At 36.8% G+C, this 11,389-nt stretch overlaps 1 protein-coding gene across 1 annotated transcript; it reads left to right on the forward strand.

Moving 5' to 3' along the window:
- Window positions 1–5,405: 5,405 nt before the first annotated feature.
- LOC148099790 (uncharacterized) lies at window positions 5,406–9,844 on the forward strand. The gene is made up of 7 exons (XM_087850531.1): window positions 5,406–5,458; window positions 5,560–5,625; window positions 5,932–6,020; window positions 6,755–6,860; window positions 9,004–9,109; window positions 9,265–9,320; window positions 9,567–9,844. Exons 1-7 carry the CDS (start codon window positions 5,420–5,422, stop codon window positions 9,672–9,674), a joined length of 570 nt encoding a protein of 189 aa, XP_087706657.1. The 5' UTR covers window positions 5,406–5,419; the 3' UTR covers window positions 9,675–9,844.
- Window positions 9,845–11,389: the final 1,545 nt, after the last annotated feature.

Genomic DNA, 11,389 nt, shown 5'->3' on the forward strand with positions numbered 1-11,389 from the left:
TCAAACTATATACAACCAACTAACATTTTGTTTATTAATCTGAATACCCTGAAATTTTATGATTTAGTTGAATATAAAATGGCACAGATAATGTATAAAGCACAAAATAACTTGCTTTGCCCCAGTACTAAGAAGCTGTTCAAAGTCAGAGAGAGTCAATATGACTTAAGGGGAACAGATTTCTTTAAAAAAAACAAGATAAGGACAAATATAAAGCAGAGATGTGTTTCTGTTAGAGGAGTTAACCTGTGGAATAGTTATGACAGTGATTTAAAAAGGTGTAGTTCATTTTCCTTGTTTAAAAATATGTTTAAAAATAGAGTATTAGAAAAATATATATATCAAGAAGAAAGAGAAAAAAAAACAAAAAACAAAAAACAAAAAAACCTCTTGATTCTTTTGCTTTGATGTAGTTACTTACTAAGGTGGAAAGTTTTTTGTTTTTTTCTTGTTTGTTTGTTTGTTTGTTTTGTTTTTGCTTTGTTTGCCTTCTCTCACCCCAACCGGTCGCAGCAGATGGCCCCGCCCCTCCCTGAGCCTGGTTCTGCCGGAGGTTTCTTCCTGTTAAAAGGGAGTTTTTCCTTCCCACTGTCGCCAAAGTGCTTGCTCATAGGGGGTCATATGATTGTTGGGCTTTTCTCTGTATCTATGAAGCGCCTTGAGGCGACATTTGTTGTGATTTGGCGCTATATAAATGAAATTGAATTGAATTGAATTGAATTTTATTATTTGCTTCGAGCCCTGTGTACAGGAGCTGCATGCTAAAAGATCTTTTGTTAAAAGGGTTGGCGTAATAAGCAAATGCTTCAGCCAATACCTTTTGATTAGCCTTGTCTCATGCTTTCTTGCTTTGTGGTAAATCTTTGTTCTGTCTTCACTGAGATATTTGAATGCTAATCAATAAAAAACAAATGACAAAAAAAAAAAAAAATCCGTGCTGCAGTTGTAATGCATCGTGGAGAGTCTGTGGACTTACATCTCTTTGTAGTCGTCTCTCTGCCCCATCTTGTGGCATGAATGAGTGCTGCACTGGCTCTTGTTTGGGACAAAGAGGTGTGTACATTACTGGTTGTTTGGATTCTTCATTCTGATATTTACTGTCGTCATGGTGAGATGTAATGTCTGGAGCCAGGTCAGTGTGGCTGTGTTTATTTATGTATTCACTCACTTTTTGCTCTGGGGTTACTTGTAGGGGTGACAATGGCCACTCTTCTCCTGATTCAGCTTTGTCAAATTGAGCTGCTGCTGACTCCATTACCTCTGCTTTAGCCAAGGCTGCATCTGCTTCCTTTTGGAGGTTGATTACATCCAGAGTTGCTTCTAGGCGGGCCTTTTCTACTTTAATGTTCATCTCCTTCTCAGCGTAAGCTAATCTGGCTTTTGCTGCTTGAGCTTCTGCTTGTGCCCGCGCTGCTGCCATACTGGCTCGGGTTGATGCTGATGACCTGCTTGAACATGCTGCAGATGATCTAACAGTCAGTTTTCCTGAAGACTTTGAGGACCTTCTTGAGCGAGTGGACCTTGTTTCCTCGTCGTTTTGACCTTCAGCCTGTGATTTCTCCATGTTGGAGTAGAACTGTCACTCGACGTCCCTCGCAGAGTGCTATGATTTCACTGTACTGTTGCACCCAATGTGACCCAGTGTCCTATATTGAGATTCACAGCCAGCTAAACTCTCTCCTGCATCACTTCCTCCAAGGAACAGGCACGTGTTGTATTTGGACAGGATTTAATGCAAAAAAGTGTGAAACTGAAATAAAATCCAAAATCCAATAAAGCAATATAGTAGGAAACATAAATATATGGGCTGTCCATGGATAAGAAAAGGTCTGCAAAATGCATCTATAAAGAAAAATGCTCTATACAGAGATTTCTTAAGAAAGAGAACTGAAGATGCTGAAATCAGATACAAAAGATATAATAAGTTAATAAGTTAATTAATATACTTAAATATAGTAAAAAGGAATACCATAAGAAGCAATTAGATATAAATAGAAATAATATTAAAAGTTTATGGGATATACTGAACAGTGTTATAAAACGTGGGGCTGGACAAGAGAACTATCCCAAGTATTTAATTTGTAATGACCGTGAAGAATATAATATGGAGGTTGTGGCAATCTTTGGATTGTACTGATATTAATAATAATAAATTTTATTTATGAGCGCCTTTCAAGTCACCCAAGGACACTTTACAATAGGATCAAAACATAATAAAACAATGTCAAAATAAGAACAATAAAACAAAAAGCACAGGATAAAATTAACTAACAGTGGATTCACAGTGAATATGCAGATTTGAACTGATGGGTTTTGAGTTGGGATTTAAACTGGGGGAGAGAACCAATGTTTCTTATATTTGGGGGTAGAGAGCTCCACAGTCTGGGAGCAGAGCAGCTGAAAGCTCTGCTTCCCATGGTGGTGAGGCGGAAAGAAGGTACAGCAAGCTGGATAGAAGAAGATCAGAGTGAACGGGCAGAACAGGTACTGCTTAACAGGTCAGAAAGGTAAGGAGGAGCGAGGTTATGAAGGGCCTTGAAGGTGAGCAGAAGTTTGAATATTATCCGGAATTTCACAGGGAGCCAGTGAAGTTCCTGAAGAACAGGGGTGATGTGCTGGTAGGAGGGGTTCTGGTGATAATGCGAGCAGAAGAGTTCGGAACCAGTTGAAGCTTATGGGGGAATTTTTGGGGGAGACCATGCAAAAGAGAATTGCAGTAGTCAATACAGGAGGTAACAAGACTGTGGACAAGAATGGATGTAGACTGGGTGGAAAGAGAAGGAAGCAATCTGTTAATGTTGCGTAGATGGAAGTAGGCAGAATGGGTGAGATTATTGATGTGAGATTTAAGGGATAGTGAACTGTCTAGGATGACACCAAGGCTCTTAACCTGAGGAGAAGGGAAAACTGTGGAGTTATCGATGGTGAGTGAGAAATGGTTCACCTTCAAAAGGTTGGATTTGGTATCAATAAGAAGGATTTCAGTTTTATCCTCGTTGAGCTTGAGAAAATTAGAGATAAACCAGGATTTTAACTCGGATAGACATTCTGAAAGGGAGGAAGGTGGGAGGGAGGAATCAGGTTTGCAAGAGAGGTATAACTGGGTGTCATCAGCAAAACAGTGAAACTGAAGATCAAATTTGCAGAAAATGGTACCTAGAGGGAGGATGTATGTTATGAAGAGGGCCTAAAACTGAGTCTTGAGGTACACCAGAGGTGACGGGCAATAGACGAGAGCGGAATGATCTTAGTTGAATAAACTGGCAGCAGTCGAGGAGATATGATTGAAACCAGGCGAGCGGTGTGTCGGAGATGCTGAGAGAGGAAAGTCTGCTTAGAAGTACAGAGTGAGAGATGGTGTCAAAGGCTGAGCTCAGATCTAAAAGTAAATTTGGCAGGCTTTGATTTACATATGAACTCGAAAATATCGGATAAATCGGGAAGATGAAAAGTGGAAAACGGCTCAAAAAGGAGAAAAGGTTCTGGAGAGGAGGTTGACACAACATTTGATCTGAGTTGCTGGTGGATGTTATTCATTTTTGTAGTCCAGAACAGCATCAAGGAGTTGCAGGTTTCAGAGGAATAGAAGTGTGGTGGTAAAGCGTTGGGGGGTTGAATTAGTTTGTTGGGAACTGAAAACAGAGTCCTTGCATTACCCTAATAAGACCTGATAATACCAGAGTAGAAACTTTGTTTGGCCTTGCTGATGGAGTCTTTATACTGAAGTACATGGTATTTATAGATTTCTGAATCAACAGTTAAAGCAGATTTCTTATATTTACGCTCTAGCTGCCGAGCTTTGGCCTTCAAAGCTCGGAGGTCAGAGGTAAACCAGGGAGCAAAGGAAACAGAGTGGGTTTTTACAGGAGCCAGAGGAGTGGACTCATTTAGCTGAGAAAAGTCATCAGGTTGTTGCCAGGTTTCAGTTTAGCAGAAAAAGTCAAACTTACGGTCAGATAGGAGGTCTTGGATGAGAGGCCCCTTATTTGTCAGTGAGCGAATGTTTAGAAGACCGAAACTGAGTGGAGTATTTTCTTTTTTGCTAATCGCGGTCGGCGCCCTGGGCAGGTGGGCTAGAGATCGGTGGTTGACAACCCGATCAGGGTTCCTGCGAGGGCGGCGAGTAGCAGACCAAAACGATTTAGTTCCATTGGAGTTATGGAAAATCCTGCGGGACCCGCGATGGATGTATCTCCGGCGAGGCTGGAAAGTGATGTCTTGGTGGTAGTGGAGCTCCGCCGGCGATGAGTAGCGGTAGCCAGGCGCGCCAGCGTTCACTCATGCCGGAACCCAATTGATATTGATATGATAGTGGTTAAAAGATATAGTAAGGCTATTATAAAACCGTTTACAATTCTCAGAAATTCTTGAAAAACTGTTTAACAACCAGCTGGAAAAATTTATAGATAAACATAAACTACTCACTGAGAGTACGGATCAAGCAGAATTCAATAGAATACATCACAAATTCCATAGACAAAAAGCAATATGTGGCTGGGTTATTCAAAGACTTGACAAAGGCATTTGACACTATAGATCACAATATATTAATAAGAAAACTGGAACGTTATGGTGTCAAAGGGGTAGTTTTAAATTGGGTCCTGAATTATTTAAGTAAGCAGTTTGTGAAATTAAATGGTGGTTGCTTCTTATGTATGGACATTGCTTGTGGTGTAGCGTCTCCGGGTTCAGCACAGACGATAAATGTTCCCACAAAGGCTCAGCCAACGACTGTTTTACTTTCTGAGTGTTGGCCTCAAGAGATTGCTCAGTGAGCACCTGAGTGTTTCTGGGACATTGGACTCAAACAAACTGACATTCTGAAATATTCATAAAACATTTAACTTAATGTGCAAACTGACATCTAATAACCGAAGGAACACTAAAACTCATCTAATATTATCTTCTTATCATGTCTAAAAATAGTCAGCTGAATTATTTTACAACAATTTAGAGTTGTTGTTGTTGTTGTTTTTTGTGTTGTTGTTTTTTTTTTGTTGTTGTTGTTTTTTTTGGGGGGGGATATTTTTTTGTTCTACGGTCCATCCAACTACAACATTATTTTTTGGAAACACTTCACAGATGTGACAGATGCGTGGGAGGGAAATAAGACGTATGTACTCCTGTCAAAAATCGGACCATACAAGATATTCTTTGATGACATTTACAATACAGCTCCCCAAAGGGAACTAGAAAGTGAGGTAAAGTGACATTTCTTTCTTTTTGTTTTTATGCTTACTGTTTCCAACAAAAAAATGTTTGTAGCATAACTAACTTTATTTAATGAATTTAAAAATTTAAATCAATTATTGTGAATCTCTTGTTGTAATTCCAGGTTATTAATGCTTATCTGACTGTCTTGGTAAGCAAATTCAACCAAGACAGTGCTGAAAGAGCATTTGTGGTTGACACGTATGAAATGACACGGGTATGGAAGCGGAATAAGCCAAAAATTAAGGTATTAAACAATATTCTGTCATTAAGTTGTCCTTAAAAGCTTTGCAATATGTATTATCAGTGAGGTGGGTCTATTTAACTTGGTTTTTTAATGTGTTACAGATTGACCCACTCTTCTACAACTATATTTTGGGAGTTGTCAATGAAGGGCATCACTGGATGCTGGTGGTAATAATTTTTTCATACTTCATGGTCATTTGTGTATAGACTAGTGGGTGACCAATTAAAGGAACAATATAAATACATTTTAAAACATTCTCCAAATTGGACAATTGGAGAATCATTTGCAATTAAGAAGAGACACAATGTAGAAGAGCATATTACTAAGACATTGTATGTCTTTTTAAAATTCATTTCTCACCCATCTTGATCTTATGTTCAAGCATAAATTAAGTAGTGCATTCAGTGTGCCTTGCGAGACACAAGTACATCTTCAATTTTATTTATTTGTAACTCTAGTGCTTCAACATTTAGGTGATCAAACCTGGAGAAAAGAGAAGCGTGTTTCTCGATCCACTTGGTGAAAGCAAAAGGAGAGTCCAACAATGCCAGGACATTTCAAGGTAAATTTGTCTCTGCATATATGTTAACACAATGTAAATCCAGTAGATGAAAAACATTTAAAACTCAGAAAGTGACATTATAAGTTACCTTAAAATTGTAGTAGTTGCAATGATCTTTAAAATAATCTGTCTAATGCATCCTCATCTCACATTTTGGAGCTGCTGGATGTTGCCAAATATACACAAGCTGACACATTCTGTTTATTTTTAAGTCTTTGATGTAGTATGTTAAAATGAGTTATGTAATTACATTTGTAAGTTATGCCTCATTTAATCAAAAACACAGTTTGTTGGGATCCTGGGTCTATCGACCAAGTGTTTTGAGTTGTCTTGTGTCCCTGTGATTTTGTATTATGGCTTATGTTCAAAGCTCACTTTGTAACCCTGAGTTTATTCTATAGAGAAAAGTGTCATATTTTGGGGTTGTTGGATTATGTTTGGTTCCCAGATTATTTAGTAATTTCCTCCTGTGTAGCTGTCCTCTGTGTATCCCGCTGTATGACTGTTTATGTAGTTAGGCAAGTTCTTGTGCCTTGTTTACCCAACTGTAGCACAGTTTCCACCTTCTGGTCAACAACACTGGTGTTTTGTTTTTCTAATTTGGCCAAGATGTCCGCTGGATGTCCTTCCCCTGGCTTGTACCAGAACCCCACACGCACCTTACATGTCTAGGTTTAACATGTAAATCGTTTATACAGAACAACTTATTAATCCTTACTACATATGTCTTTCAGATTTTTCATGAGACACAGAGGGCTTAATGCATCAAGATGGGCATGTGACACACTGCCTCATCCTATTCAGAAGGATGCAACTTCATGTGGTGCCTACGTATTGAAGGTATGTGTAAGAGCATGACTGAAATAAACATAATGAATAAAAAGCATGCAGAATCTGCAGCAATAAAGACCAGCTCTTGGACCACAAATTATGATAAATTATATGATCAAATATACATATTTTTCACAATTACTTACATTAATTTCCATATGTTAGTGGCAATGAGATTAACTTCATAACTACTTACATGGTGTAAGAGTAAACGTTTATAAGATTTCAGCTTTCAATATTTTATGTTCTGAGTATGTAACCGTCCATGGACTTCAAATTCCGTTTAGAACTTCCTCAGTTCTTGGAGCAAGATGCTCTATTGCCATCCCTGGTTGTAAATGGTCAGTTTTGTTGTGTTTATGTAGTCCCCCTACCAGCTGTAGCAGTCAATGCATTCTCTGGTATGTATCAGCTAGACAATTTGTCCCGGAGAACTGCCACTCACTAAATTAATTGTTTTTTTGCAACCATTCTGTTGTGAGATGTTTGTGTGAAAATCTCAGTAGATCATTAGTTCCACAAATGCTCAGACCAGCCTATCTGCAAGTAACAACAATGCTACGCTCTAATTCAATTCAGTCTACTTTTTTCCCATGCTGATGGTCAATGACAACCTCCGAAGTTCATTTTGACCTTGTCTACATGCCGCAATGCATGTCTGCCATGTGATTGGCACGTGATTAGGTATTTCTCTTTACGAGCAGCCTTTTAGGTGTAACTAATAAATTGTCCAGTAAGTGTATATGCATATGTCAGCTACGATGTCTGAACATTTAGCATAAAGCTTTGTCTTTGACTTAGAATTAATCTTGTATTTTCGATTTCTCATATTATATAAAAAACATGTTAAGTCTTGTGTTAGTAAGTAAGTAGTCAGTTAGGAATTACTTGATTGATTGATTGATTGATTGATTGATTAATATTTTATTTATCCCGAAGGAAACTACTTGAGTGTTATGTTAGTTAATGTTATCATCTATAGCCCATTGTGTAAGCCAGTTCTTGTCATTTAGTTAATATGACATGTATTCCTTGTCTGTATGTTTCATGTTGTCAAGCCTCCCTTGTTGGTTTGTGTTATGTCTGCATGTTGTTATACTTGCTGTTTTAGTTTGACAGTCCTGTGCTTCTTTCTTCTTAGTGTTTAATTTTACTCTTCTACTGTGATGTCATAATTTTCATTTCATTTAGCTGTTTCCCTATGTTTCCAATTTCCATGATCACCTCCTGTCTTTATCTCAGACCTTTTTCTTCCTTTGTTTTGCTGTCAAGTCATCTGTGTATTTTACCTTCACGTCTCATCACAATACTCATTGTAGTCATCATAGATAAGATAACATAAGATAGGATAGGATAGGATAGGATAAGACTTTATTGATCACACAATGGTGAAATTTTTGCGTTACCTCAGATCAAGTAGGTAAAGTAGGTATCAGAAGGAAAATACAAAAATACCAATAAATACAAACAAATATAAAATACACTGTATACAACGGTAGCATACAAAGTATGTGCTTATGGATGTGCTTGTGGAAATATCCAAGACATAAACTATATAGCTTAACATAACTATTCTACCATTACTGTTCCTGTGAAGTAATAGATATCTATACGTATAGACATGTACATGAACACACACGTAGACAATAAATATACATATGTATACATACATATATACCTGCACACCTCCATAAACAGAGAAGGTGCATTTTGCATTAATTTTGACCATGGATGTCCACAAAGTCCAGTGAATTATGACATCATCATTGAGGAGTTATAGAGTTTAACTGCTGTTGGGATGAATGATCTGCTTCCTGCAGCAAGGATGTTTCAGGAAGGAGCTGTGATAGTTGTCTAAATTGGTTCCTATTTAGCATAGTTTCATAACAGTTTTTATAATTATTTTCCCACTTTAGTTCTTACTCCTGTTCCATCTTTGCTTGAGCTTTGTTCATGTTTACCTGCCTTAATAAAATCACTTGCTTTTGGTTCTAGTCTCTGCTCTGTCTCTTCCAGTGTCTCCATTTGTGTCCTCTTTCTTGTTCAACACAAGCACTTACTATGATTTTCTAAAAATAAATATGATTCCAATTTTTTGAATAGCAAATGTTACTTCAAATAATGACTGCATTGTTATATATTTTATTCACAGTTTGCAGAGTGCATCTTAAAAGATGTTCCAGTAGAGTTTGAGAACTCTGCTTCAAGTATTGCAAGTCTGAGACAACAGATTGCAATATGTCTTCTTGAGAATACAGGTGTCATTACAAATATAAATTAAATAGTAAACTACAAACTGTTATATTGAACGTGTTTTTAACATTGTTCTTTTATTGCTATAATCTTATTATGTAGTCATGCAAACAGAGTTCATTATTATTAAAATTAAAGTAATTGCTTCTTGTTGTTGAAGATGACCTGACTGACCTATGCCACTATTGTGGGAACCACGATGGTGACACCGAATGGGTAAATGCTTATGTTTTACGTGTCCATAGCCCATTCAGTCTAAAAAGATGATAAAAAAAAAAATCACAAAACAAAAATATAATTTTAAAAATGTCACAGACCATGTGAATACATCATCTGACTTATTGTAGTTGTAATGAATGGTGGACTGCTTTATGATCTGAGTATTTTGCAAAATTGTTATTTAAATACTTCTTTATTAACTATTAACATAATACTTGTGTTTCCTTGTTTTGTCTAATTCAGATTGGCTGTGACATTTGCCCACGGTGGTACCACAGGGGCTGTGCAAAGAAGCCCCGCAAGAGCACAGAAAACAAATTTGTCTGTGAAGCATGCTGGTCAGACAGTTAGGTTCTCTGGCAATTTTTCTAAGGCTTTGAAATGTGTGTTATGTATCGTTGTCTCCAATAATATTAATTTGTTGTTTATTTATTTATTTATTCATTCATTCATTTATGTTTGTGTTGCTGTGTGTGCTTCTGTATTGTTAACAACATTAAAATTCAGCTTTGATTTGAATTAGTTTGTAGGATTATTCAATTATTTCCTGTTTCCTAAGAAGAATTAATATATATGTTGTTTCATGGTTTACTGGTGTTCAGCTTCCACTATACCCCCTGTTTCTGGTATATTTGTTAGTTTATTTAAATTGGTGGTTTCTTCTTTAATTGGATGTTATTGTTATTGTTTTTTGGTTTTCGTTTCAATTAATAAGTGCTGTATTGGAATGACATTTTTTTACCTTTTGTTTTCTCTTTCCTATTACTTATTGTTCCTAATTTGTTTATGCAGATCTCCTCCCAGCTGTTTCCATTTGGTGTTATATTTGAAATTTGACATTTTATGCACTGTCCAATAAAGGCTTTATTTAAATTTTCAGCAGAATGTGTCACATATGATCCTTCTGAATGACATCAGTCAAGTTTGAAGTAGAAATATTGTTTCAGTGACAAGTTATGGTCCACAATCACTTTTTGGCAACATAAAAATGGCATATTATGGGTATTATTGTTCCTTTAAAAGTTATTCAGCAGTTCTAAGGGACTGGTGGAGATATAATATGTCACATATGACCCTTCTGAATGACATCCGCCTAGTTTGAAGTAGAAACATTGTTTCAGTGACAAGATATAGTCCACAATCACTTTTTGGCAGGCTGAAAATGGCATATTATCAATGTTAATGTTCCTTTAAAGGTTATCCAGCAGTTCTAATGGACTGTTTGAGATGTAATATTTGACATATGACCCTTCTGAATGACATCTGCCTAGTTTGAAGCAGAAATAGTATTTCAGTGACAAGTTATAGTCCACAATCACTTTTTGGCAGGCTAAAAATGGCATATTATTGGTATTAATGTTCTTTTAAAAGTTATTCAACAGTTCTTGGAGAGTGTTTGGGATATAATATGTCACATATAACCCTTCTGGATGATATCCAACAATTTTGAAGCAGAAACATTGTTTCAGTGACAAGATATGGTCCACAATCACTTTTTGGCAACATAAAAATGGCATATTATGGGTATTATTGTTCCTTTAAAAGTTATTCAGCAGTTCTAAGGGACTGGTGGAGATATAATATGTCACATATGACCCTTCTGAATGACATCCGCCTAGTTTGAAGTAGAAACATTGTTTCAGTGACAAGATATAGTCCACAATCACTTTTTGGCAGGCTGAAAATGGCATATTATCAATGTTAATGTTCCTTTAAAGGTTATCCAGCAGTTCTAATGGACTGTTTGAGATGTAATATTTGACATATGACCCTTCTGAATGACATCTGCCTAGTTTGAAGCAGAAATAGTATTTCAGTGACAAGTTATAGTCCACAATCACTTTTTGGCAGGCTAAAAATGGCATATTATTGGTATTAATGTTCTTTTAAAAGTTATTCAACAGTTCTTGGAGAGTGTTTGGGATATAATATGTCACATATAACCCTTCTGGATGATATCCAACAATTTTGAAGCAGAAACATTGTTTCAGTGACAAGATATGACGCTGATTGGTGGTTTGAAGAACCAAGATGGCTGCTTATTGGGAAAACTGAGTTTGTTACTC

Source organism: Neolamprologus brichardi, chromosome 14 (assembly GCF_056152115.1).
Source record: "Neolamprologus brichardi isolate AB-2024 chromosome 14, ASM5615211v1, whole genome shotgun sequence".
Classification (NCBI taxonomy): domain Eukaryota; kingdom Metazoa; phylum Chordata; class Actinopteri; order Cichliformes; family Cichlidae; genus Neolamprologus; species Neolamprologus brichardi.

Coding starts and splice junctions, on each gene's coding strand:
- LOC148099790 (XM_087850531.1), top strand. CDS start 5,420: ATGACACGGGTATGGAAGCGGAATAAGCCAAAAATTAAG. Junction 5,459..5,559: donor GGAATAAGCCAAAAATTAAG/GTATTAAACAAT, acceptor AATGTGTTACAG/ATTGACCCACTCTTCTACAA. Junction 9,321..9,566: donor ACGATGGTGACACCGAATGG/GTAAATGCTTAT, acceptor TGTCTAATTCAG/ATTGGCTGTGACATTTGCCC.